This window comes from Dasypus novemcinctus, chromosome 19 (assembly GCF_030445035.2).
Source record: "Dasypus novemcinctus isolate mDasNov1 chromosome 19, mDasNov1.1.hap2, whole genome shotgun sequence".
Lineage (NCBI taxonomy): Eukaryota > Metazoa > Chordata > Mammalia > Cingulata > Dasypodidae > Dasypus > Dasypus novemcinctus.
The window spans coordinates 39465524-39491646 of record NC_080691.1 but is presented as its reverse complement, the minus strand read 5'-3'; the positions used below and the strand labels follow the sequence as shown (position 1 = coordinate 39491646).

At 52.4% G+C, this 26123-nt stretch overlaps 1 protein-coding gene across 2 annotated transcripts; it reads left to right on the top strand.

Annotated features, from left to right (window-relative positions):
* Positions 1-1736: 1736 nt before the first annotated feature.
* Positions 1737-24285, top strand: GAL3ST1 (galactose-3-O-sulfotransferase 1). Of its 2 annotated transcripts, none has more exons than XM_058281666.1 (3): positions 1737-1834; positions 21610-21749; positions 22796-24285. In XM_058281666.1, exons 2-3 carry the CDS (start codon positions 21619-21621, stop codon positions 23934-23936), a joined length of 1272 nt encoding a protein of 423 aa, XP_058137649.1. In that variant the 5' UTR covers positions 1737-1834; positions 21610-21618; the 3' UTR covers positions 23937-24285. The 2 variants fall into 2 exon arrangements, with proteins under 2 accessions (XP_058137649.1, XP_004481408.1); XM_004481351.2 differs by lacking the exon at positions 1737-1834 and adding an exon at positions 14468-14537.
* Positions 24286-26123: the final 1838 nt, after the last annotated feature.

Below are 26123 nucleotides of genomic sequence, written 5' to 3'. Positions count from 1 at the left end.
GGCAGAGGTTCTAGGCTTGGGCTCTGGGGTCAGCCAAATTTTGGGTCACAGTCCAGCCTGGCCCTGTGCCCCTGACTGTTTCCTCATCCATAAAATACCAGTAGACGTTCTGGTGCTTCCCTCGCAGGGGTGCGTGTGTTGAGGGTTAGGTGATGAGACAGACTCCACTGTGGCAGGCAGCTAGTAAGGGCTGGGTAAACACCAGCTCAGGTTATCACTTCCCACTGGAAGTTGAGCGTGGGAGATGAAAGCCGCCAGACGCATCTGGGGCTTCAGCTCTTTGGGCCCTGGGTTGAGGGCACCTGGCCTTTGGGCCAGTGGGGAGAACTGCTGAGTAACCCCAATGTGGGCTTTGAGCAGCCTGACTTGTGACACTGCTGGGCCTCGCAGCTGCCCAGGAGGACGCGCCCTTCTGGGACTGCAGTGCCTCATGGCAGAGCCAGGGCTAGACTCCAGGGCACTCGGTACTCGGAGCTCCCCCCCCAGATCTCGCTAGGAGATTCTGAAAAGCACCCCCACTCCCCAGGGGGCGGCGGCTGAGTGCTGGAGAGAGCAGGGCCAGCCTGGGGCAGTGTGGGTTTGGAGCTGGGCTCCGCCTTCCCCAAATCTAGGCACCTGGGGGCCTTGCGCCAACACTGTCCTGGCCCCGTAGGCAGAGAAGTCTTTTTGCAAGGGGCCCTGGCTTCAGGCCTGTCCTGTGCGAGGGAAGGGCAAGGACTTGGACAGAGGGAGCAGAGAAACCCTGGCCCGTCTCGCTGGACCTACTGAGGGCGTGGGAGGAGAAGGCCACGCCCCGTGCCCACTGGGACGTGCCCGTGCTTGAGGAGGGCTTGCCTTCAGAGCCTGGGGTGGGGTCAGGGGCCCTGCCTGGGTGCGTTGCGTGTACATCCCACAGGGCTGCCAAGGCAAGGCTGGAGAGCAGGCCAATCAGATAGGGAAAAATCCAAGGCAGCTCTGCTGATGTGGAATTTTCCCCATTCCGGAGTCGCCCAGCTCCGGCGGGGGGCACTGGGCTCTGGCGCGGCCCACACCCCACTGGTGACCAGGGGGCCGTGCGCTGCCGGCAGCCGAGCATCCCCTGCTCAGGGGGGTGTAGGCCCGTTCTTGGTCCTCCTCCTGGTGAAGGAGGAAAGCCTGGGCCTAGGGAGGAGGTGGATCCTGGATGGGACCTGCATCCGATGGCCCTCCGGGTGCGCTGGAGGGTCAGATGGGGCCTCCACCTGGCCTGACCACGGGACCTCGGTCCCCAGCCTGCCTGAGCTCCCCCTCAGGGATCCTGGCCCCTCTCCCACAGGTGCTCACTCTCTGGTGCAGGAGGCTCCATCCCTTCATCGCATCCCCAGGCCTCCAGAACCCCAGCAAATACTAAGCAACTAGTCCAGCTGCCTCCTTTTACCCAGAGCCCTGGCTGCCCCGCCAACCTGTTTCCCAGGCACCCTCGAGCCCCCAAACGGCCCGGGCGGCGGGACAATGGCCTCGTTGGCGCAACCAAGACAAACGCGCCTTGTTGGGCCGGCGGCGGGGGCACTGCGTGGCTCCTCAGGCCGCTGAATGCGGCTTCTGTGCGTCCAGGGCGCGCGCCGAGGGGCCAGGCCGGGGGCCGGGAGGGGGCCAGGGCGCGGGGCACCCATTGGCCGCAGCTCTGGGGAAAGGGCCGGGCCAGCGGCCGCACCTGGCCTGGCATGGGCGCAGCGGTGGCTGCAGGGGTGGGGGCAGGGCCCAGGCCTGGTGGAACGGGGGGCCCCTGCGGGTGCGCCCGGCCGCCCAGTGAGCGCCCGGGCGGCGCAGCCCGGGCCGAGCCAGCCACGCTGAGCGAGAAGACGACGGGGGCAAGGTAGGTCCCGGGGCCCAGCACCCGCCACCAACCTACGCCCTGCCTCGCTCTAACCCCAATGGTCCCTGCTGCTCTCCAACCCGCAAACTGAGGCCCCTTACCTCAGACCACAATTCGTGCCAAGCCTGGAAAGATGGACATGGGGACACCGAGGGCCGGAGGCAGCTCTAGGGTCTGGGTTTCCCCACCTGCTGCTGGAGGGTGGGTGCGCTCACCCTCCCTTGAGTTTCCTCTCCATTGCCCCCGCCCCCCTTCCCAGGGTTTCCTGAGTCCCTGGCGATGGGATGGGTGGGGCTGGAGAAAACAGGTAGCTGGAGCTAGGAGTCTGTTAATGATTAGTCTTCTGGGACACAGTGGCTGAGTCCTGGGGAGGAGGGACAGGGATCTCCCCCTCTCCCCACCCGCCCCCAGGAGGGGAGCTGTTGTCCAAATGGGCTGGGGGCCAAGGTGCGGGATGGGTCCCCTGTGCAAGACGGTGGCCCCTTCCCAGTGCCCCCCTCCCCGCAACTGCCCAGAGCAGGAGAGCAGGAGAGCTGATGGAGGCACATCTGGCTGCTGTAACCTACACCACGGAGAGGAAGGGAGGAAGGGCAGCCGGCCTGATACCTGATCACCTGCGTTACCATGGCGACAGGCTCCATGGAAATCCTCAAGGAGTGGGAGGTGTGGAGGACAGTCCTATTGGGAGACTCCAACCTCCACCTGTCCCGAAGGGGTTGACCTGAGGCCCAGAGAGGGCGGAGGCCTGTCCATGGCCACACAGGAGTGGGGGACAAACCAGAGACGGAGCAGCCCCTGTGCTGCACTTTACCGCTCCGGGATTGCCTGCCCTTCCCAGCAGGAAGCATTGCTACCATCTCCATTATCCACAGGGGAAAACCGAGCCTCAGCGAGATTCGGTGACTTGCCCAAGGTCACAGAGCTCAGGGGTAGCTGCACGGACTCCAAACCTTAGGCGTCTTGCCCCCGCTCCCCCTCCAACCCTGGCTCCCATCTTAGACCCAGCCCTGCCCAGGACCTCTCTGTCCCCCTGGGGTCCTGGCCTCCTGGATCTGCCGGAGCTGCCTGAAACCCCCAGCTCGGGACCCCTTCCCCCTCGCGTCCCTGGAGCCCAGCTCTGCCTGACACTCAGGATGGGCAGGCTGCTCTCCTAGGAGCAAGACAAGGGAGCCCTGTTCCCAGCTGCCACCGCGGGCCGCCTTCGTTCCCAGCTTCTCGTTCAGGCAGAGGCCGTGCCAATGGACGCACCCTGTGGACAATGAAACAGGCCCGCTTCCCCTTGCCCTGTCACCCAGCGAGGGAGGAAGGGGTCCCCTCCAGCCCCTTCCTCTGGACTGAGGGGCTGAGGGAGCCACCCCTGGGAAAGAGGCAATGATTAGCCTGGGAGAATGGTGCACAACTGGAGGGATTTCAGGCATCAGGCATGGCCACAGGCTGGGGAAGGGCTTCTTGCTTGGCTCTGGCTGGATGAGGAATTTGGCTAAGCCCCTTTGGCCCCACATCGCTCCCGGATAGGACAGGTCGGGAGGGAACACAGGTGCACGTGGGGATCAGTGGGTGAGAACCACCAGATGAAGCATGGTGGAAGTGGGGACCAGAGCGGGATACCTGCTGTCCAATCTGCCCGGACAGAAATGGGGAGGGGGTTGTGGGGGGCGGGGCGGTGATCCAAGTACACCTGGCCTGAATACCCCAGACCTGGTCCCAGCTGTGCCCCGACTGGCTGTGGAACCCTAGGTGAGTCCTTCCCTCTCTCTGCCTCCAATTTCCTTGGATGTGAAATCTGGGAATTGGAGCAACTCAGGTCTAGGCCAGGAGAAATATGTGTCTTTGGAGCAGAAGGGTAGCCTTCCAGAAGTCTACCCATGGCCAGATGCAGCATCTGCTGCGTGGACCTGGGAGGGTCTTAACAAGAGGTGCTGGCATTGAGGCAGCTCAGCCTGTCTCATCCCATTTGATCTTCATGGCAGCCCTGCGGGAGGCTCAGGCTTCATCCGTTTTACAGAGAAGGAAACTGAGGCTAGAGAGGGTCAGTTTCATGACAAGGTCACCCAGATGGGTTGTGCTGCGGGACTCATAGCGAGGGTGTCTCGGAGTCTGCGACCTCCAGGAGTGGAGGTAGGTGCACAAATAGCAGGGACTAAGGACCTTTCTCAAACCTCAGTGCCGTTAAAGATTTTTATGCCAAAAGTGTGTGGCACTCCCTTAATAGATATTTGAGATATGCTGTAAAGTACAGAGAATGGTATCTCCAACTTCCCATTTACTCACCTCTAGGGTTCTCAGTATTTTGGGAGCAAATAAAGAAGTGACTGGTTTAAACTGTGTTTCACCCCTTCCCAGTCGGAGCTACTCCAGGGCTTCTCAAATCTGCCACCAGGAAGGCTGGTGACTTTGCCGGGACAGGCCAGTGGACTTGCTCCTAGTTCTGGCTTTGCTGTCTGGACCGTCGGCAAATTGCTGAGCCTCCGTCTCCCCACCTGTCCCTTGGGTTAGCAGAGGGCACTGGGAGGGTCTGGTGAGGTCGCAGGTGTGGCTGCTCTTTGAAATGTTGGCCTGGTGACCCTAGAAGATCAAAAAGTGCTTTCTGAATCATCAAATAGCACGGCCATCAGCTCCATCAGCAGGCGGGCCTGGTACCCTGCTGACGGCCACGTCCCCCGCCGGGGCGGGGGGGGGGGGTGCACCAGGAGCAAACTCTCAGAGCCAACAGCTTGGAGGTGGTCCTGCTAGCCAGCATGTAGGGGTGCAGCTGAGGAGCCTTCTGGGTGGTACCCATCTCAGCTCCAACAGCCCATTCCAGAGGCGCTCAGAGCAAGAAAGTTCTGGATCGTAGCAAGTCAGGGCCCCAGCGCTTTTAGAGGGAGGCCCATCCTCTCTCTCCTGTACCTCAGCTGTGCCCAACTTCTCTGTCCCAGGTTCCTGCTGTCCCAACTCCCTTCCCCGCTCAAGAAGTTGAGGCTCAGAGAGGGTAGTGTGCCTGCCACGAGGCAGCGAGGCAGGGCCTGGCTCAGCCTAGCCACTTTTCCCTCCTCTTCCACCCAGACTTCAATTTGGCTTTTCAAAATGGAAATATCTTTGTGTGTTTTTAAAAAAATTTTATGGGTTTACAGATGTAACCCAGGTTCATTGTAAAAAAGATAGATAGATAGATACATCCTACAGAACCAAAATGTCTTACAGAAAGTAAACAGCCCCGCTCCCCATGTAGCTCCATTTTCCAATTGGAGAATAGCTTTTGAAAGATACCGTTATGTGCATATATCAATGTGCCACATTTTCTCTGTCTATATAAATTCATTCTGTACACCCTGTACAGATTATGCAACCTGGCTTAATATTAGGCAACTTTAAAAAAATCTTTCTGAGCCTCAGTTTCTTCAACTGCAAAACGGAAATAAAGTTTTTGTGAGCACTGAAGGAACACGTTAATGTGTGTCGAGCCCTTTCACAGACTCTGGCTAGAGAAATATTAGCTCTTGTTGTCATCATCCTGTGTTGTATATATTTTTCCACATCCTTACATATCATGGACCTCATTTTAATGACTACATCTATTCTGTAAGGTGAACGTCAAAAAATATGTTTGTGTCCCCTATTTTTTGGACATTTAGCTTGTTTCCATTTTTCTCTTCTGCTAAATACTATTACAATGAACATCTTGTGTGCCCATTTCAGTAGTCCTGCTAAGTTATCTTTTTTGAACATATTCCCACAAATGTGACTGCTGGGTCTGAGGATGGGTAGTTTTAAAACTGTGATACTTGCTGTAAAATTTGCCCTTCTGTAAATACTAGACAAAAGAGTCTTTTGTACCACTCTTTGTTGTTCAATAATTTATTTTTAGTTGTGGTGAAATACAAATAGCATAAAAAGCCATTTTTATGATTTTAAGTGACCAATTCTTTGACATTAAGTACATTGATAATTCTGTATAACTTTCACCGCTATCTATTTCCAAACTACTTTCATCATCCCAAATAAACTCATACTCATTTAGCAATAACTCCCCATTTCTACCACCCAGGGTAACTACTAATCTGCTTTCTGTCTCTATGAATTTGCTTATCCAAAGTTTTTCATATGAGTGAATTTATACAATCTTTGTCCTTTGTGTTTGGCTTATTTCACTCAACATGATGTCTTCAGGTTTTATACAAGTTGTCGCATGTACCAGGACTTAACTTCTTTTTACGGCTGAATACTACTCCATTGTATGGATAAATCACATTTTGTTTATCCATTCATCTCTTGATGGACACTTGGATTGCTTCCACCTTTTGGCTGTTTTGAATCATGCTATGATGAGCATCAGTATACAAATACCTGCATGAGTCTCTGCTTTCAGTTCTTTTGCTGGGTCCTGTGGATGTTCTATGTTTAGCTATCTGACGAACTGCCAAACTATTTTCCATAGTGGCCAAACCATTTTACATTCCCACCAACAATGTCCAAGGATTCCTATTTCTCCACATCCTTGCCAGTGCTTATTTTCAGTTCTGTTAATAGCAGTTATCCTAGTTGGTAGGAAATGGGATCTCATTGTACTTTTCATTTGCAATTCTTTAATGGCTAATGATGTTGAGCATCTTTTCATATATTTATTGGCCACTTGAATATCTTCTTTTCTTCTTTGGAGGAATGTCTATTCAACTCATCAGTCTTTTTTTTTTTTTTTTTTTTTTTGAGGTACCTGGATCTCATATGTGGGAAGCCAGTATTCAACCACTGAGCCACATTGGCCTCTCCGAGTAAGACCTCCCGCTTGTTTGCCTGTTGATAATTGTTCCTAGGAGGCACCGGGTCCAAACGCAGGACCTCCTATGTGGGAAAGCAGATGCTCAACTGCTTGAGCCACATCTGCATCCTGTAGTAGGTTTTGAAATCAGGGAGGGCGAGTCCTCCAACTTTGTTCTTCTCCTTCAAGATGGTTTTTGGTTATTTGGGGCCGCTTGCAAATACATGTGGATTTGAGGATCAACTTTTTCACTTCTGAAAATTAAAAAAAAAAGGCTGCTGGGATTGCATTGAATTTATAGATCACTTTAGGCAGTATTGACATCTTAACAATATTAAGTCTTCCAATCCATGAACATGGGATGGCTTTCTGTTTATTTAGGTCTTCATTAATTTCTTTCAGCAATGTTTTGGAATTTTCAGTGTACAAGTCTTTCACTTCCTTTAACTTTATTCCTAGATATTTTATGCTACTAGAAGCTACTGTAAATGGAACTGTTTTCTTGATTTCCTTTTCAAATTGTTCATTATTTGTGTAATGAAACCTAACTGACTTCTGGGTGTTTATCCTGTACCCTGCAACTATGATGAATTTGTTTATTAGTTCTAGTAGCTTTCTTGAAAATTCTTTGGGATGTTTTCTAGAGAGAGAGGATCATGTTATTTTTGAATAGGGATAATTTGACTTCTTCCTTTCAAATTTGGATGCTTTTTATAACTTTCTCTTGCTAGATTGCTCTGGCTAAAACATCCAATACAATGTTGAATAATAGTAGTAACAATAGGCATCCTTGTCTTGTTCCTGATCTTAGGGGAAAGCTTTCAGACTTTCGCTATTAGTATGATAGTTGCTGTGGGCTTTTCATAAATACTCTTCATCATGTTGAGAAAGTTCCCTTCTATTCCTAGTTTCTGTTTTCATCATGAAAGGATATTGGATTTTGTCAAATGCCTTTTCTGCATTAATTGAGTTGATTGTGTGCGTTTTCTCTTTATTCTATTAATGTGGTATCTTACACTGATTGATGTTCTTATATTGAACATCCTGGCTTTCCTGGAATAAATCTCATTTTGTTTGCCAGTATTTTGTTGAGGATTTTTTTTTTATCTGTCTACAGAAGAGATAAACTGGTCTGTAATTTTCTTTTCTTGTAATGCCTTTATCTGGCTTAGTTATCAAGGTAATGCTAGACCCATAGAATGAGTTAGGAACTAATCCCTCCTTGAGGTAGTTTAGAGCTATGCTCCCCAGAAAAACATGTTCTTAAACTTAATCCATTCCTGTAGATGTGAACCCATTTTAAGCAGGACTTTTGATGAGGTTACTTTAGTTAAGGTGTGGCCCAGCTCAATCAGGATGAGTTTTTTTTTTTAATTAATTTATTTATTTATTTCTCTCCCTTCCCCCCCCACCCCCACCCCAGTTGTCTGTTCTCTGTCTATTTGCTGTGTCTTCTTTGTCCACTTCTGATGTTGTCAGCGGCACAGGAATCTGTGTTTCTTTTTGTTGTGTCATCTTGTTGTGTCAGCTTTCCGTGTGGGCGGCACCATTCCTGGGCAGGCTGCACTTTCTTTCGTGCTGGGCGGCTCTCCTTATGGGGTGCACTCCTTGCGCGTGGGGCTCCCCTTTGCAGGGAACACCCCTGCATGGCACGGCACTCCTTGTGTGCATCAGCACTGCGCATGGGCCAGCTCCACACGGGTCAAGGAGGCCCGGGGTTTGAACCGCAGACCTCCCATGTGGTAGACAGACACCCTAACCACTGGGCCAAGTCCACCGCCAGTCAGGATGAGTCTTAATCCTAGTACTGGACTCCTTTATATGCAGAATGAAATTTAGAAAGAGAGCGAGAAAGCCACATAGAGAGCTGCAAGAAGCTAAGGTTTTCTATTTCTTCTTGGCCAGATTAAGTAATTTGTATATTTCCAGGACTTTGTCCATTTCATCTGGGTTTTCTAATTTGTTGATACATAATTGTTCAGAGCACCATCTTATAATCCTGTTAATTTCTTTAAGGTCACTAGTAATGTCCCCACTTTCATTCATGATTTCAGTTATTTGTGTCAGCTCTCTCTTTTTCTTTGTCAGTCTGCCTAAATGCTGTCAATTTTATTGGTCTTCTCAATGAACCAACTTTTGGTTTTGTTCATTCTCTTGCTTTGTTTTGTTTTTTATTCTCAATTTAATTTATTTCTTCTCTAATCTCTGTTATTTCTTTCCTTCTGCTTATTTTGGGTTTAGTTTGCTGGTCTTTTTCTAGATCCTCCAGGTGTGTCATTAGGTCTTTCCTTTTAGCTCTTAATTCTTTTTTTATTGTAAGCATTTAGGGCTATACCTTTCCCTCTGAGCACTGGCTTTGCTGCATCCCAGAGTTTTTTTTTGTTTTGTTTTAAAGATTTATTTTTATTTATTTCTCTCCCCTTCCCCCCTCCCCGCTCCCACTGTCTGCTCTCTGTGTCCATTCACTGTGTGTTCTTCTGTGTCCACTTGCATTCCACCGGGAATCTGTGTCTCTTTTTTGTTGTGTCATCTTGCTGTGTCAGCTCTCCATGTGTGTGGCACCACTCCTGGGCAGGCTGCACTTTTTTCACATGGGGCGGCTCTCCTTCCAGGGTGCACTCCTTGCATGTGGGGCTCCCCTACACAGGGGACACTCCTTGCCTGCATCAGCACTGCACATGGGCCAGCTCACCACATGGGTCAGGAGGCCCTGGGTTTGAACCCTGGACTCCCATGTGGTAGGCAGACACTTTATCAGTTGAGCCAGTTCCGCTTCCCTCCAGAGGTTTTGATATGTTGTGTTCTCATTTTCATTCGTCTCAAGATATTTACAGATATCTAATGCAGTTTCTTATTTGACCTACTGATTGTTTAGGAGAGTATTATTTAACTTCCATTTATTTGTGGATTTTCCATTTCTTACCTGTTATTGATATCTGCTTCATTCTATTATGTTCCTTGAAGATGCTTTGTGTGATTGCAATCTTTCTAAATTTATTGAGACTTGTTTTGTCACCTAACATATTGTCTTTCCTGGAGAATGATGTATGTGCACTTGAGAAGAATGTGTATCCTGCTGTTTTGGGGTACAGTGTTCTGTATATGTCTGTTAGGTCTAGTTCATTTATTTCCTTATTGATATTGCTTAGATGTTCTATCAATCATTGAAAATGGTCTACTGAAATCTCCAACTATTAATGTAGAACTATCCACTTCTCCCTTCGATTCTGTCATTTTTTGCTTTTATTTTGGGGCACTATTGTGAGTTGCATATATGTTTATAATTATTATATCTTTTTGTTGAATTGAACCTTTTGTCAATATGTAATATCCATCTTTCTGTCTTTGTAATCTTTTTGACTTAAAGACACAATAATATAGTCATTTCAGCTCTCTTTTGCTTGCTGTTTGCATGGAATATCTTTTTCTACTCTTTTACTTTCAACATCTTTTGTCTTTGTCGCTGAGGTGAGTCTCTTGTAGACTCTCAAGTCATCCAGTCAGCCAATCTGTGTCTTTTAATAGGGGAGTTTAACCCATTGACATTTAAAGTAATAACTGAGGAGGAAGAATTTACTTCTGCCCTTTAGCTATTTATATATATATATATCTATATCTTGTGTGTTTTCTTGACCCTCAAGTACTCTACTACTGCCTTTTTTTGTATTTAGTTATTTTTTGTAGTATATCATTTTTAATCCCTTCTTTCATTTTCTCTCTATATTAGTTATTTTCCTAGTGATCATCTTTGTAATTACAATGGACATCTTAAACTAATAATAACTTACTTTGACTCGTACCATCTTAGTTTCAGCAGTTTACAAACTCTTTACTCTTACATATTTCCCTCCCTTCCCCTTTATATTGTTTTTGTCTCAGATTCATAAAGCCTTCTCCCTTGTGCCCAGGTAAGGTTTCCCTCCAGCTACAGGAAATACCCCTAGGACACCCTCACCCCTGCCACCTTTTCTGTCAGAGCCCTGTTCCCATTTATGGACACTAAGCAAATGGCAGGAATGTCCCTCAGTCAGGAAATGGTTTAAGGGGGAGCAGTGGTTCCATAGAATGTGATGCAGCCAATGGCTTTGAACACTCTGTCTGCTATCTTCATCTCCTTGATGGGCTCTTCCCCTCCCAGCTCTGATAAGTGCAAGCCTCCCCCACCCAGACCTCCCAGTTGCCCCAGCTGGTACTCCTCCCTTCCCTCCCCTCACACCCAGTGACACACCAAATGTCCCTCACGCCATGGCCTTCAGTTCTCTCCAATCCATCCCCAGTCGTCTCCTTGGCCCAGGCAGCAGCATCTCACACCTGGGCAGTTGTAATAACACTAGTCCAGGTTTTCTTCCTCCTTCCGTGCTCCTACAGTTCATTTCCCCTCCAGCAGCCGACAGGGAATCCCATCCTCTTTAACCTCCGCTGAAGCCCTCCCAGACCTCCCCATTGCCTGCAGATCCAGGCAAGATTCCTTCCCGTGCATCCCAAGGCCCTGCCTGTCCTACTCTGCCCCTTTTTCTGGTGGTGGCTCCTTTGTCCACCCAACCCCTTCCATTCACACATATTACACACCCCAGCCAAGCTGAATGTTAGTTTCTCGACTGCCCCAGGCCTTTGCACGTACTTTTCTCATTACTTGGCTAAATTCAGTGTAACAAGAGCATTAGTTAACACTAGCTGCTGTAACGGACAAACCCCAATTCTGAAAGGGTTAACATGATGGCAGTTTCATTTTCATTTTCATGAAATCCAGTCCTCTGGCAGTTCTTGACTCAGGTCATGGCCCTACCCACCTCCAGATCCTTGGAGACCACCCTATTCAGCCTGTAGGGAACAAGTAACAGAGAAGGCCCACCCACTTCTTAAGGTCATCTGCTGTCCTGTTCACATTCCATTGGCCAGAATTCAGTCACGTGGCAACAATGCTGCCCTGCAAGGGAGGCTGGGAAATGTAGCCTAACGTGTGCTGGGGGGGGGGGGGGAAGGTAACTTATTGCCTTTGGAAATTGGAAAAAACAAAAACAAAAACTAGCAGCCTCTGCAGCCCCAGTCCTCTCCCTCAGGAAGCCTCCCTGACCCCTGCCCCACCACCCACATGGGATCATGTATGTACTCACTGCTCCAGCAGCCAGCCCCCCAAGTGTGTCCTCTAACAAGCACCTGCCTCCTGCTGTCTGTTTGCTCCTCGGTCTCCCCCAGGACTGTGAGTTCCGAGCTCCTGAATGGGCCTGGTGTACCCCAGGTCTGGGCACAAAGCACGTGCTGAGTAAATGCTCACAAAAAAGATGTACACAGTCTATTGATACGGGGGAAATAAAGCAGATTAAAAATAAAATGCGCCCCTCCCCGTCATCCATATGGATGTACAAACAGAGCAAATGAAGAGGCCAGGGGTCAAAACATAAATGGTGGTGACCTGTGGGGATGTTTTTTCTTATCCTCTTCATGATGCTTTTATGTTTTCTTTCATTCCATTGCCAGTAAACTGCTTTTATAATTAAAAAAAAAATTCTAGTATGGGAAAGCCAGCCAAAGACGGTGTCATTGAGTGCTCTGGGAAGGGTCCCATCTGGCAGGCTTGAGGCTGACAGGGCAATTCCCTCACCTGGCAGGGAGTCTGCCATCAGTGGAAAAACCTAGAAATCTTTTCTTCCCTCCGTCTTCTTTACTTGCCTCCCTACCCTGCTCACAACCCCACTGCTACTGCCCAAGTGGGCTCATTGCCCCAATGCACATGGAATCCAATGCCGTGACACCAGGATTTTAAGAAGAGAGTTTATCGCAAGGCAGCCCAGCAAGGAGATAGGAGCAAGCTCAGGTCTGTCTCCCCGAGCTGAAGAGGTTTGGGATTTTTCATATGTTTTGGAGAGGGTTGGTCTAGAGGAGTGACCCAGGATGGGGTGAGATGACGTGAATCAAAGGGGCAGGGTTAAGTGGAGCATGCCTTGTTAGATCATGCAGTTCATACATTACATGTTCATCAGCTTTGCATGATGAGTGGCTATGGTTTTCACTATTGTAATTAGGTATAGGTAGCTTCAGATCGGGCTTCTGAAGCACATGCCCCCTTGGCTCGAACTGTTCAGGTGCTGCACAGGAAGAGGAAAACAGGAACTCAAACTCTAAGGAAAGGGAAAGGGACAATTCTGCAAGCCAGTAAACGAAGGGCTCCCCTGGAAAGATGGTTAGTAGTTAGCAGTTTGACTACCTCCTTCCTGACTCCTCTTGCTCAGGAGCCTGCAAGAGCACACGAGGTTCACGCCATCCCTGCCTCTGACCCCCTGGGTGACATGGGCCTGTCACTCCCCCTCTCTGAGCCTCAGCTTCCTCCTCTCTCAAGAGGGGGTGATAGCAGGAGCTCCCCAGAGAGGACCATGAGAGTGCCTGAGATGGTGGAGGGCAAGTCCCAAGCCCTGGACCCTGCCTGATTCAGAGTCCATGGTCATCGATCACAGTCACTGCTGTGGGATGTCAGCGCTGTCCTCACACTTGCTCGGCCCAGGAGATAAAAAGGCCGGTGCGGGGTTAGAAAAGACAAACACCTTGTCTACACAGTGTCCTGGACCCGATTCCTGCCCTCAGAGAGGTTGGGACTCTAGGCTCCCCTGAGGCTGTTTCAGCTCGGTACCCCATGGGTGTTTGGGGACTGCTGCCAGGCTAGGCGTGGCATTGGGAAGAAGGGGTGCTCAGACAGGGCCGGACGCCTGCTGCTGCCTTGGAGCGGCTGGCCCTTCGTACCCTGTGAAGGCGCTCAGTGCTGGGGCAGTGCGCCCGTGGGCCAGTTAGGAGGACTATTAGTCCGTGGCGACACTCGGGTCCCCGGAGCATCATGCCTGGGCCATGGTGGGGGCTCTGGGCATCAGTGCTGAAGGAGGGATGGAGAGGACAAGGGGACCCCCTGTCCTGGGCAACGCTGAGAAAGAACAGGCCTGGACCAGCTAGAACACAATGCGAGCGAGTCCCATCAGTGGATTTCAGGCCAGGGCACCTGGCACAGCCTCTTGCTGCTGAGGCCTCAGCATTTCTGATCATCTCAAATCCTGCCTGACGGGTCCGGGGTGACCAACCCTCCCCCCGGGGTGGAGGTGGGACAGACAGGGCGCTGCCCAGCACGTCTCCCAAAAACCCTCTTTGAGTAAGAATTTGGCACTCAGAGAGATGAAATCTCATCAGACCCATCCTCTTAACCCTAGCCAGACACTCCTCTCCCTCCAGGAAGCCCTCCAGGCTCAGTCAGTTACTCTCCTCTGGGGTCCCACAGGTTATGTGCAAAGCTTGGTCCCAGCCTTGGTGGCGTCTCGGCATCTCTAAGCCCTGGAGTTCAGGAAGTCCATGCTCAGACTATGGCTCTGTGTGTCTGTGGCTAGCTGCGTGGCCTCGGGCAGGCGCCTTCACCTTTCTGAGCCTCTCTTTCTTCACGTGGGGAGTGGGGCCAACAGTGGGGTTTGATGCACAGGGCAGCCATGAGACTGAAGTGCGACATGGCAACCCGAGCAATTAACCTCCCTGCCCCGTGCCTTTCTTGGCTCCCCCGCAGCTCAGAGAGGGTAGTATGGTGACATCCAGAGCAATTAACCTCCCTGCCCAGCCCCTTTCTTGTTTCCCCCGGCAGCCTTCGAGCCTGTCCCGGGCTCTCTGCAGGGCTCTGCGGCTGTTATGTCCTTGGCCCAAGGACGCCCGGAACCTCGCTAAGTCCTTGGATGAAGGAGCTGCCCGGCTGCTCTTGTGTCCTCCAGGGCCACCCAGAGGAGGCAGAGGGCCAGGGCAGCACCTGCCAAGGACTGGGGCCTGCCACCTGCTGTCCCTAGGGAGGGAACTCATGAATATTCATATGAGGTGGAGCAGGAGGGAGCCAGCATGCTGCTGGGTGTCATTGGAGCATTCCTGTGTTTCGGTGGCCAGAGGCAGGCTGGGAGTCAGACGTGGCTCGAGCAAGGAGAGGAGAGGGGCGACCAGCCACAGTCCTGGGTGAGTGTGTCTTCCTCAGCCCCCTGGCACGGGAGCCACCGGGAGAGCAGGGCACCCTGGGACCGAAGCCCCCTGGTGGTGATGCTCTAGGCCAGGCTTACCATCCTCGCTTTCCCTGGGGATGGCAGGAGGTGAGTCCTCCTGTTCCTTGATTCCCTGGAGGGTGCTGGCCCAGCCCACCAGGAGGGGTGCCGGGCCTGGCCTGTTACTGGCCATCTGCACAGAGTGGGCGATTTGGCTAGGATGACCCAGAAGTGCTTTCTGTTGGCCAGAATGGACAGGGGTAGATGGGGCAGGCTGGGGAGGGGAACTTTGACTTTGAAAACACCCCTGCCTGTGCTGAGCCAAGGCCCCCCTGCCCTGCTGTCGTCTAGCCTGGACACGGGGAGGCAGGAAGCCCTGGGTTGCCCGTAAACTCCCATCGTGGGCCGGCGGGTGCACACCTTGCTGGGGCCACAGCCAGGTCCTGAGAGTGGTAGTGATGACCAGCCAGCTACAGGGGGAGCCCACACTCAACTGGACCCCTTTCCTTGCACTCCTGGTGAGGGAGGGGGGTTGGGATCACCATTTCGGGGGGAGAAACTGAGACACAGAGAGGGGCAGAGCCTTGCCTAGGGCATAGAACAAGGAAGTGGCAGAGATGGGTTTCGAATGCAGGATCCAAGGCACTGACTCTGGGTGGCTCTCAGGTGTGGCCCTCACACGCGGGCTCTCAGGTTACATGTGGCACTCACACATATGATTCCCACCTGGAGCTCTCACACCCACAGGGCTCTCACTTGTGGCACTCACGCATGGTGCACACACAGATGGCGCTCACAAGCACACGGTGCTCACACCTGGGACTCCCACAGGCAGCTCGCACACATGGTGCCTACCTGTGTGTCTCTCACCTACAAGGGGCACCCACACATACAACTCGCACATGTAGCTCTCACCCTCGGGGCGCTCGGTGAGGTGTTCTCATCCAAACTCCCTGCCCGGGGACACCTGGCAGTCACCCGTCAAACATTCACCAAATGCCAGGGCGAGGAGTCGCCACCAGGCTTGCCTGCTGCTGAGCGGGGCACAGAGGTGACAGCTCCTCCTGCACCCCTGGTTCGACAGTGATGGTAATATTAGTATGTATCGATCGCCTCCTGCGCACCTACCTACATTCTCTCCTATCGATCGTGGCCAGCCAGCCCCTCTCCGGGCCTCAGTCTATCCAGGGGCTCTGCCCATGATTGCAAAAGGCCCTGTCTGCACTGACCTTGCCATCTAGTGTCCCTTGTGCAGGTAAGGACAATGCAGCTCAAAGAGGCAGGGGAAGGAAGGGAAGAGCCAGGGCCAGGGAGGGACCAGCCCCCAGACCTGGCACCGCTTCCCCTCCACTCCTGGCCGCCAGCCCAGCCCACAGGGCTCCCTGTGACAGAACTTCGTGCTGTCCCCATCCTCCTTCCTTGCTTGGGGCCAGGCTCAGGACACACGAGGTCGGGGGCTGCCACGGAGAGAGCTGGAAGCCGGGTGTTGGAGGTCAGGAGACCCTGCGCTTGAATCCAGACCCTGCCCCTGCCCCTGGGCAAATCACGTCACCTCCCAGAGCCTCAGTTTCCTCATCTGGCGAGGGGGTCTGTCAATATGGGGCACGCTGAACCGAGTCAGGGAGAGGCTCTGGAGCAGCCCCTGCGAGGGTGGCTCAGGGAAGGGACTCAGACATGAAAGAGAGGGTGGCATGACCCAGGGCGGGGCAGGGAGAATGAACAAGTGAAGGGGGGGGGCCAGGAGGAGCCTGATTGGTGGTGCCCGAGGCCGCTCTGCCCCCTGCTGCCTGGCCTGGCCCCACCCGGCCTCCTCCGCCATCGCCGCCTCCAGAGACTGGTGAGTGGGGCTGCTGGGAAAGGGGGAGGAGGGCCCTGGGGCTTCGCTGTGGGCGGCCCCAAGAACCCTGACCCCTCCCTGTTCTACAGTCAGAGAAACTGAGGCCCAGGGTTTGGGCGGAGTCTGAGGCTCTGGCCTGGCTGGGCCGGTCCTGGGGAGCTGGGGGCTGATGGGGAACATGAGACGGGGCGTAGGTAGGTCTGTGCTTCGAGGGAGGGGGGCTTTGGGAGTCCAGCCTGAGGAGGATGAAGACAAAAGGCCGAAACAGGGCCCTGGGGGCCATAGGAGGGGAGCAGCTAACATTTTTGTTTGTTTGTTTGTTTGTTTGTTTTTGAGGTACCGGGGCTGGGGATAGAACCCAGGACCTCCTATATGGGAAGCCAGGGCTCAACCACGGAGCCCCATGGGCTCCCCAGCCAGCACTTTGTGCCATGCTGACGTGCTTTGCCCTGTGAGGGGGCTAGCAACATGCCCATTTTACAGATGACAAACTGAGGCTCCAAGAGTGTTCCTGGTTTGTCAAAGTCACAGTGCTGCACTGCAGCACAGGCCAGGGGCCAGGTGGGGGCCGGCTGACTCACCCCGCCTCACACGTTTTATCTCTTATTTAAATATATTAATACACTTTATGCCTGTTCTGATTAAAAAAGCAATACTTTTTTTTTTAAAGAAGCAAACATTACATGTCAGAGGTTTGCAATAATTAACAAGCTGTACCTCAGTTTCCTCTGATGTGCACTGAGATAAGGTAAACCCTGTCCCCTGTGTGGCACTTTCCCACAGGTTAAACAAAGGAACCCCAGAGAGACAGGAGTAAAGGGAGCTAGAGATCTTCACCATGTCGTAACAGAGCGAGGTGGAAATCTTTACTACCTCTACCTGCATATCAGATGGAGACAAGACAGAAACCTTCACTATTTACAAACCCTTTAAAACCTTAAGATCAAAAGAAACCTTTCCTCCTGCAGCATTCCAGGAAGCCATAGACTCCCTCAGCCCCCTCCCGCTACCTCACTCAGACCCTCAGCCCCCCTCCCACTAACTATCGTTTCCCCACCTGGGAAAGTTCTGTATAAATTCAAGTGCCCCCCTTCCAGGAGTGGGCTGAAGTCTCTCTTCAGACCCCCACCATGCTGGTGGGGGGATGAACTCTGTTCTTCAGACCCCCTCCATTGGCAGAGTTTTTGAGAAGAAATAAATTCTTTACTTCTGGTCAATCAGTCTCCGTGTTCCAGTAAAAGTTGTCTTTTCTCCAACATTACGGAAATGCATAATATGGAAAAATATTCCCTTAAATTCCCCTCTCCCAACTCTATAGAGGAAACCAGTGTTAAAATTGAGAATACCTCCCTCCCCCCATGGTTTTTTCGTGGTCTATATGTATATTTACCTTCACATATATACATTGGGGGGAGGGTCATATTGTACTGTGACTTTTTTTCACTAAATAGATCATCAGGCCACTTGGCTTTGCCTTGTTTTCTTTTTAAAAACATCTATAGAGGACTCCATCTGGGAACGGACCCTGACTTATTTAACTGTCTCTCACCGATGGACACTGAGGTTGTTTCTCATTTCTTTTCCCCTTTCTGACCCAACTGCCGTAAACTTTCTTGCGCAAGTGACTGTACGCTGACCCGTGTGTTTCTGGAGAATAGCTGGGAATCAGAAGTCTAGCACTTTCCCCTTTAATAGAACTGCCCTCCGAAACACCCCCCGCCCGCCCCCCATCCTCCCCTACCCCCCACCCCAGTCCATCTGAGCACCAACAGGGATATCTCCTTGCCCAGAGAGAGGTCAAATAGTTTCTTCCTCTGCAAATTGCTCCTTTGCGTTCTTTCCTGCAGGAAGGAATTTCTAGAGGACGGGCTGAGGACTGGGGGACTGGGGAAGCGGGCGCCTGGAGCACCCCTTGTCCCAGGCTAGAGGTGTTTGTAGGTGCCTTGGGTAAATTTTCCAGGGGGAAGTTGTGTGGGCTGCCTGGCCTCTGCCCCCAGGGACAGCGGGGGTGTGCCGTGTGCATGGTTACGGGGCAACACGTGTGGGCCCCGGGTCCTGTGAAGTCAAGCAGGGACAGAAGCGGAAAGTTTGGGGCCCTGTCTTGCAGCCAAAGGGAGGTGGGAAAGCCCCACGAGCCCCAGCTCTTCGGATCCCCACCCCTCAATGTGTACTGCCCCCATCTCAGCTCACTCCTCTGCTGGCAGGGTTACAACATTTACATCATTAAACAGGAAAAAAAAGAGTATGTCTCAAATATTTCACAGGACATACTGACACTTTTTTAAAAAGTTGATATGAAATTCAAATGTAGCTGGGCGTCCTGTGTTTCATCTGGGAGCCCTGCCTGCTGGAGAGGGGAGAGGAGGTGTGTGGGGGGGGTGGGGGGTGGGCAGGGGCCTGGCTGGCTGTGTCACATGGGCCCTCTCCTTCCCCACTCTGAGCCTCAGTTTCTCCACCTGCCTCCTCTACAGACCAGAGTGCAGGAGCCAGTGAGAAGAGATCAGGAATCTAGGCCTCTCACGGGGCAGCTGGGAGGGATGGCACGAGGTGGGGGGCTGGGTGAGCTTTCCCCAAGGCAAAGGACGCCGGCCCTGGGAGCCCCTGGGAGCCCCTGCTCCCTCCCTGTGGGCAGCCCTGGTCCCAGGCCTGAGGGAGTGGGGGAGGTGGGAATTAGGAGAGGGTCTTATTTTCCTTTTTACTTGCAACATGATTTTTTTTTTCAAATTCTACTCAATTTATTCATTTTTTTAAAAATATTACATTCAAAAAATGAGAGGTCCCCATTCACCCCTACCGCCCCCACCCCACCACTTCCCCACAGTAACACTCTCCCCCATCATCATGACACATCCATTGCATCTGGTGAGTACATCTCTGAGCATCGCTGCACCCCATGGCCTGTGGTCCACACCATAGCCCACACTCTCCCACGTTCCATCCAGTGGGCAATGGGAGGACATACAATGTCTGGCAATTGTCCCTGCAGCATCACCCCGGACAACTCCAAGTCCCGAAAATGCCTCCACATCTCATCTCTTCCTCCCATTTCCCGCACCCAGCAGCCACCATGGCCACTTTTCCCACACCAATGCCACATTTTCTCGATTATTAACCACAATAGTTCATGAATAGAATATCATTAAGTCCACTCTGATCCTTACTATATTCCTCCTTCCTGTGGACCTTGGATTGGTTGTGTCTGTTGCACCTCTATGTCAGGAGGAGGCTCAGATTCTACATGGATACTGGATGCAATCCTCCTGCTTTCAGTTTTAGGCACTCTAGGCTCCATGGTGTGGTGGTTGTCCTTCTTCAACTCCATGTTAGCTGAGTGGAGTAAGTCCAATAAATCAGAGTGTAGGAGCTGTAGTCTGTTGAGGTCAGGGCCTGGCTATCATATTGTCAGTCCAGAGATTCAAATCCCCTAGATATATCTTAAACCCCAGCACCAACTACAATTCCAGTAAAGTAGTATGAAAGGCTTGTGAAAAGAGATCACATCTGAGTCCAGCTCCATCACGCAGAAACACCAGCTCCAAAGAAGGGCCAACTGGCATGGCAGTGAACTCCATCTGCCATGACCATAGAACCTGTGGGTCTCTTTAGCCCTCAAAAGAACCAATACCTGGGGTTGTATCTACTATATCTGTCTCTGAGACTCTGCTCAGGTGTGCATAAAGGCAATCCTTCTGACAACCTCCAGACTCTTTTTTAGAGACTCATAGCCATATAAACTCATTTGTCCTTTCCATTTCCCCCTTACTTTAGGTCAAACAGCATTTTTAACTCCTGTTATTAAATGTAGACAGGGATATTCTGCTGGTCCGCTTTGAACCTTTAATTCAAGGTCATTTTCTAGTTACATCATCAGCTGGTACTTGGTAGTGATCCCTTGGTGCCAGGGAGGCTCATCCCCGGATGTCATGTCCCACGCTGGGGGAAAGGCATTGCATTCACATGCTGAGTTTGGCTTTGAGACTGGGCACATTTGAGTAACATGGAGGCTGTCAGGAGGGAACTCTTAGGCACAGTGCTGCTCTAGGCCTTGTTCTTATTTCAGGTGTATAGGCTCACAAACAACATGATTTTAAATAGCAGTGCTGTGATAGAACAATTAATGTTAACAATACACACACAAAGAATGGATTCATCCGTAAATGATGGGACATTATCCATTTGGGAAAAATATTAGATTGCTTTATTACTTCATAGGCAGAAACATATTCCAAAGTTAATTATCTATTTAAACAACTTAAAGACCAGAAGAAAATACAGGAGACTATTTTTTTGGACTTTGTGGTATGAGAGGCCCCCAGAGCTTGCCAAGAACCCCAGAAACTACTAAGTAAGATCGAGATATTTAAACACATAAAAAACTGAAGACTGTATGGGAAAGATACAATAAATAATGCTAAATAACAACAAAACCCCACAACTTTATTACAAAGCCCCAAAAGGTATAAAAAATAGCTCATGAACACCGGTGTATACACGCTTCTGCTTAAAAATTAGAAGAAATTTTTAAAAAGAAGAAAAAATTAAAACAACTGTTGAGACTAGGTCAACATAAGAAATGGCTTGAATGGGAGGCATCGTAGAACTTAAGAAAAAGACGCAACAAGTAGGAAAAGATGGGAACAGGGGACGCAGAGTCTCAAGGAGTAAGAGCCACGCTCCAAGATTCCACATCGTATTTATTGAATATCTCGGGGATGGGAGTATAGTTACTTTTTATTCTTTCAGATAACATTTTGCCAGAGTAATCTCGTCCACCTTTCCCCCCTGTATGCCTATAAGGTTTAAATGCTTCTTTCTGCACACAAGCACAGGTGGGTCCCTCTGTCCTGAAAGGACCTGATGTTCTAAGGTCCCTACTCTCATTTGCATGATGGAAACATTTTAACCCGAGGCCTTTTCTCCACAACCCAAGAGTGGCACCTCCTCCCCGCCCCACTCCCCATCCTGCTGTCTCTTCCCGCTTCTGTCTCTCTATCTCTCCACTGGGCATGTCTCCACCTCAGTCGCAACCCTGTCTCTTTGTCTCTCCGGGTCTCTCCAGCATCCGTCTGGACCCTGCTGGGAAGCTATGGAGCCAGCAAAGGCAGGTCCCCCTGTTGAGGGCTGCCCCTTAGCTGGGCTGGGCCGAGATGCAAAGTGGGGGCTACCTGGGGCCAGCTGCCTGATGCTTGCCCCCCCACACACCGCCCATCAGGTGCCTGAGATGCCGCTGCCGCAGAAGCAGCGCTGGAAGTCCATGGCCAAGAGGCTGGGGCTGGGCGCGCTCTTCACCAGCTTCCTGTTGCTGCTATACTCCTATGCCGTTCCCCCACTGCACACCAGCCTGGCCTCCACGTGAGCAGCCCTCCTGGGTGGCTGAGGGGTGGGGGGAGGGTGGGGTGGGAGGAGGGACGCCCCACCCCCCGGGCCCTGTAATTAGCACAGTGCCCATCCCCGTGATCATGGCCTCCTCCTGGGCAGCCACCCTGCCCCCTGCACCATGCCAGCCTCCCGCTGGGCAAAAATCCCATTAAGGACAGAGCTTTCACTGGGCATCCCACTTCCCCTCCCCTGGGCCTCAGTGTTCTCATCTGTCAACTGGGTAACAACAGAGGCCACCTCCTGGAGTTTGAGAATCAAACAACACAGTCTGTCTTCAGGACCCACATTTTTATCAGCTGAGGCTCCAACTAGGGACTGGAGGTGACTCGCCCAAGGTCACGCGGCTGACACTTGGGGACTGACTCCAAGGCCAGCCCCTGGCCATGAGGTGATCCTACCTCCTAAGCCCCGACTTGGTGGTATTAAGTTGAACGAAAGCAAGAATTCTTAACCAGGGATCCGAGGAAAGCTTTCAGGGGATCCGTGAGCCGGAATCGAAAATTCCAAAAAACATTCTGGCGGGGGAGTGGTTTTGACATATTTATTAAATAATACACAGTAGAGTGTGGACTTAGTAAGGGGTCTGAGGTTTCCACCTGACTGGCCAAGGGGTCCGTGGAACAGAAAAGATTAAGTACCCCTGAACTAAAGGGAATTGCTGATGACTGGCCCTTTTGGCCTACAGAAATGGGCAACTCCACGTGGTTCAATCTGGTATTAGTTCATGTCAAATGCACCACACCACCACCCGCCCTGACCGATTCACTTGGGTTTCACACCAAACCCTGGAAGTGGCGCCTGTTATTGTCCCCAGTCCACTGATGAGGACAGTGAGGCCCAGAGAGACTAGTTGCTGGACCAGGCCCAGGTCCCCACCCTGCCCCCCAGCTCCTCTGCACCCACAGTCCCCAGATACCCGGGGGGGGGGCGGAATGGGGAGTAGAGGATATGGGGGGGGGGTTGTGCTGAGTCCTTGGGACCCCATCGAGGCCCTCCCCCCGCCTCCTTCCGCCCAGCAGGACGCCGGAGGCCGCGGCCCCCTGCGCCCCAGCCCCGGACGAGGCCGAGACGGCGAGCGCCGCCAACGGGTCGGCGGGCGGGTGCCAGCCGCGGCGGGACATCGTGTTCATGAAAACGCACAAGACGGCCAGCAGCACGCTGCTCAACATCTTCTTCCGCTTCGGCCAGAAGCACGGGCTCAAGTTCGCCTTCCCCAACGGCCGCAACGACTTCGACTACCCGGCCTTCTTCGCCCGCAGCCTGGTGCAGGACTACCGGCCCGGCGCCTGCTTCAACATCATCTGCAACCACATGCGCTTCCACTACGACGAGGTGCGCGGCCTGGTGCGGCCCAACGCCGCCTTCATCACGGTGCTCCGCGACCCCGCCCGCCTCTTCGAGTCCTCCTTCCACTACTTCGGGGCCGTGGTGCCCTTCACCTGGAAGCTCTCGGGCCGCGACAAGCTGGCCGAGTTCCTGCAGGACCCCGGCCGCTACTACGACCCCCACGGCTACAACGCCCACTACCTCCGCAACCTGCTCTTCTTCGACCTGGGCTACGACAACGGCCTGGACCCCGGCAGCCCGCGCGTGCAGGAGCACATCCTGGAGGTGGAGCGCCGCTTCCACCTGGTGCTATTGCAGGAGTACTTCGACGAGTCCCTGGTGCTGCTGAAGGAGCTGCTGTGCTGGGAGCTGGAGGACGTGCTCTACTTCAAGCTCAACGCGCGCCGCGCCTCGGCCGAGCCGCGGCTCTCGGTCGAGCTGTACCGGCGCGCCACGGCCTGGAACATGCTGGACGCCCGCCTCTACCGCCACTTCAACGCCAGCTTCTGGCGCAAGGTGGAGGCGTTCGGCCGCGAGCGCATGGCCCGCGAGGTGGCGGCGCTGCGCAGCGCCAACGAGCGCATGCGCCGCGTCTGCATCGCGGGCGGCCGCGCCGTGGACGCCGGCGCCATCCGCGACGCGGCCCTGCAGCCCTGGCAGCCGCTGGGCACCAAGATCATCCTGGGCTACAACCTCAAGGAGACCATCGGCGGGCGCCACGCGCAGCTCTGCCGCCGCATGCTCACGCCCGAGCTCCAGTACCTGATGGACCTCGGCGTCAACCTGTGGATCACCAAGCTCTGGAAATTCATTCGCGATTTCCTGCGGTGGTGACGGCCCGCGCACGCCCGGGGTGCCCTGCCCTGGCCGCCGGCCGAGGCGGGGCTGGGCGGGGACCCGCCGGCGCCCGCCTTCCCCGCCCTCCACCGCGTCCCTCCTGGCGCCCCCTGCCCGGCCCCGGGGTCAGGTGGGGACGCAACCGGCCAAGACGGGTCCCGCGGCACCCAGAGAGGGCCTAACCGCGATCAGTATTTGACCAATTATACCATTAAAAAAAAAAAATTAAAACCCCTTCCTTTCAAAAAAAAAAAAAGGGAGGGGGGCGGGGAAGAATGTTCTATTTCTTTCCTCCCCTTAAAGGGGAGACCTCAAAAGTAAAGGAATTTGATGTTGTTTTTGTTAATCAGCCTCAGTGGTGGTGACTCCTGGGACCCCGGGGCGGGGATCCTGAGAGCTCACAGCCGGTGCCTGAGTGAGCACACGGTGTGGGTCAGCCAAGACCTGGAAAATCACGTGTGTGTGGTACATGGGTAGGCACGTGCGGCTGTGTGTGTGTGACGGTCGTCCTAGCGTTTCTACCAACCTCTCCCTCCCGTGGAGCCCTGGTTATGTGCTGGACACCAGGCCAACAGTGAGTGAGGCTGGTACTGTTAGGGTCTCATGCTCAGAGAGGGAAAATCACTCAGCCAACATCACACAGCAAGTGTTTGGGCTGGAGGGGACGGGGGCAGAGTGGGTGGAGGGCATGGCCAGTTTGGGATAGAGTCAGTGTGTGGAATGATAGATGACAGATGGATGATGACAGATAGATCATAGATATAGATTGATCTATAGATATAGATGATAGGTGATAGATTGATAGATGACTGATATATGAAGAGATGATAGATCATCAATCGATATAGAGGATAGATTGAGGAGCTTGATGATAGATGAATAAATGATGTGTGTTAGTGTATATGTGTAGAGTGATAGATGTTAGATGATGACATAAATAGATTAAATATAGGTTGATTGGTTCATAGATGATAGATAAATATGTAGATGATAGATACATAGGTGATAGATGATTGATACATAGACAGATGATAGATAAATGATAGATTGATAGATATAGAGGATAGGTTGAGGAGATTGATGATGGATAAACAATGTGTGTGTGTGAGAGAGAGATGGAGGCAAGAGCACTCGGTGAGGCGCTGGACGACAATTCCTGAGCCCAGGCGATTGTGAGCCCATCAGTCTCCACCTTCACCCTGCCAAGCAGGAGCAATTGCTGTCACATTGCCCAGATGTGGGAACTGAGACTGAGGGACGGGGCCTAGCCTGAGGTCTCGTCTTGGGACATGTTAGCCCCAGGATTCGAACTTTCTCCCCTTCTGCCTCCAGTGCCTGTTCCCCCTGGTTTCCCCGCCTGCCCCACTGCTCTGCCCACCCAGCCCCCACCAACCCCAGGCTGCCTTATGTGTCTGCCCCAGGCCCACCCAGGCCCTGACCTAATAATGTCCACCAATGTCTGTTCTGCCCCCAGCCCTGAGCTGGCCCCAGGTATCCGGCAGTCCACCAGGTGGCTGGGCCCTCCTGGTGCTCACACCCAGAGGGAAAGATGGCCACGGGGCAACACACACATGTCAGCTCTGGCCAACCTGGGGTGGGGATGTGCCAGCTCTGGCCATCTGCTCCCAGGGAACCTGCAGCCAGGCTCAAAAGCCAGAAACCACAGCCACGTGACTCTGTTGAAGACCCACGTGTGCCAGGCTCCAAACCGGGCCCTCGTGCATTCCTTATCCCATTGACTATCTACAGCATCCCAGCTTACTAGACTCATGGGAACAGAAGCTGAGAGGTTAAGTGACCTACCCAAGGTCACACAGCTAATTAGTAGCAGGGCTGGAATTCAAACCCACATCAGTTAGCTTTTACTGCCCCCTGCCTTACTAGGAGTGAGCATCTGGTTCAAGTAGGGTGGCGAAGAGGTAGGTTTTTTCCAGGACTGTCCTAGTTTTAGCACCGAAAGCCCCACAAGCCTAGGAAACGCCCTAGTCGCAGGCAAACTGGGATGGTTAGTCCGCCTGGTTTGACCCCACCCACCCTCCAAAGCCACTGCCTGCACCCTCATAATTTCTTTGTGGCCATAAGTAAGCACACCCTCACAGCCTTTATTTACTTCATTTGGAGAGAAATAAGCAACAAAAAACTGACACTAAGGCTTTTCACAGCAAAAGAGTTACCACAAATTCA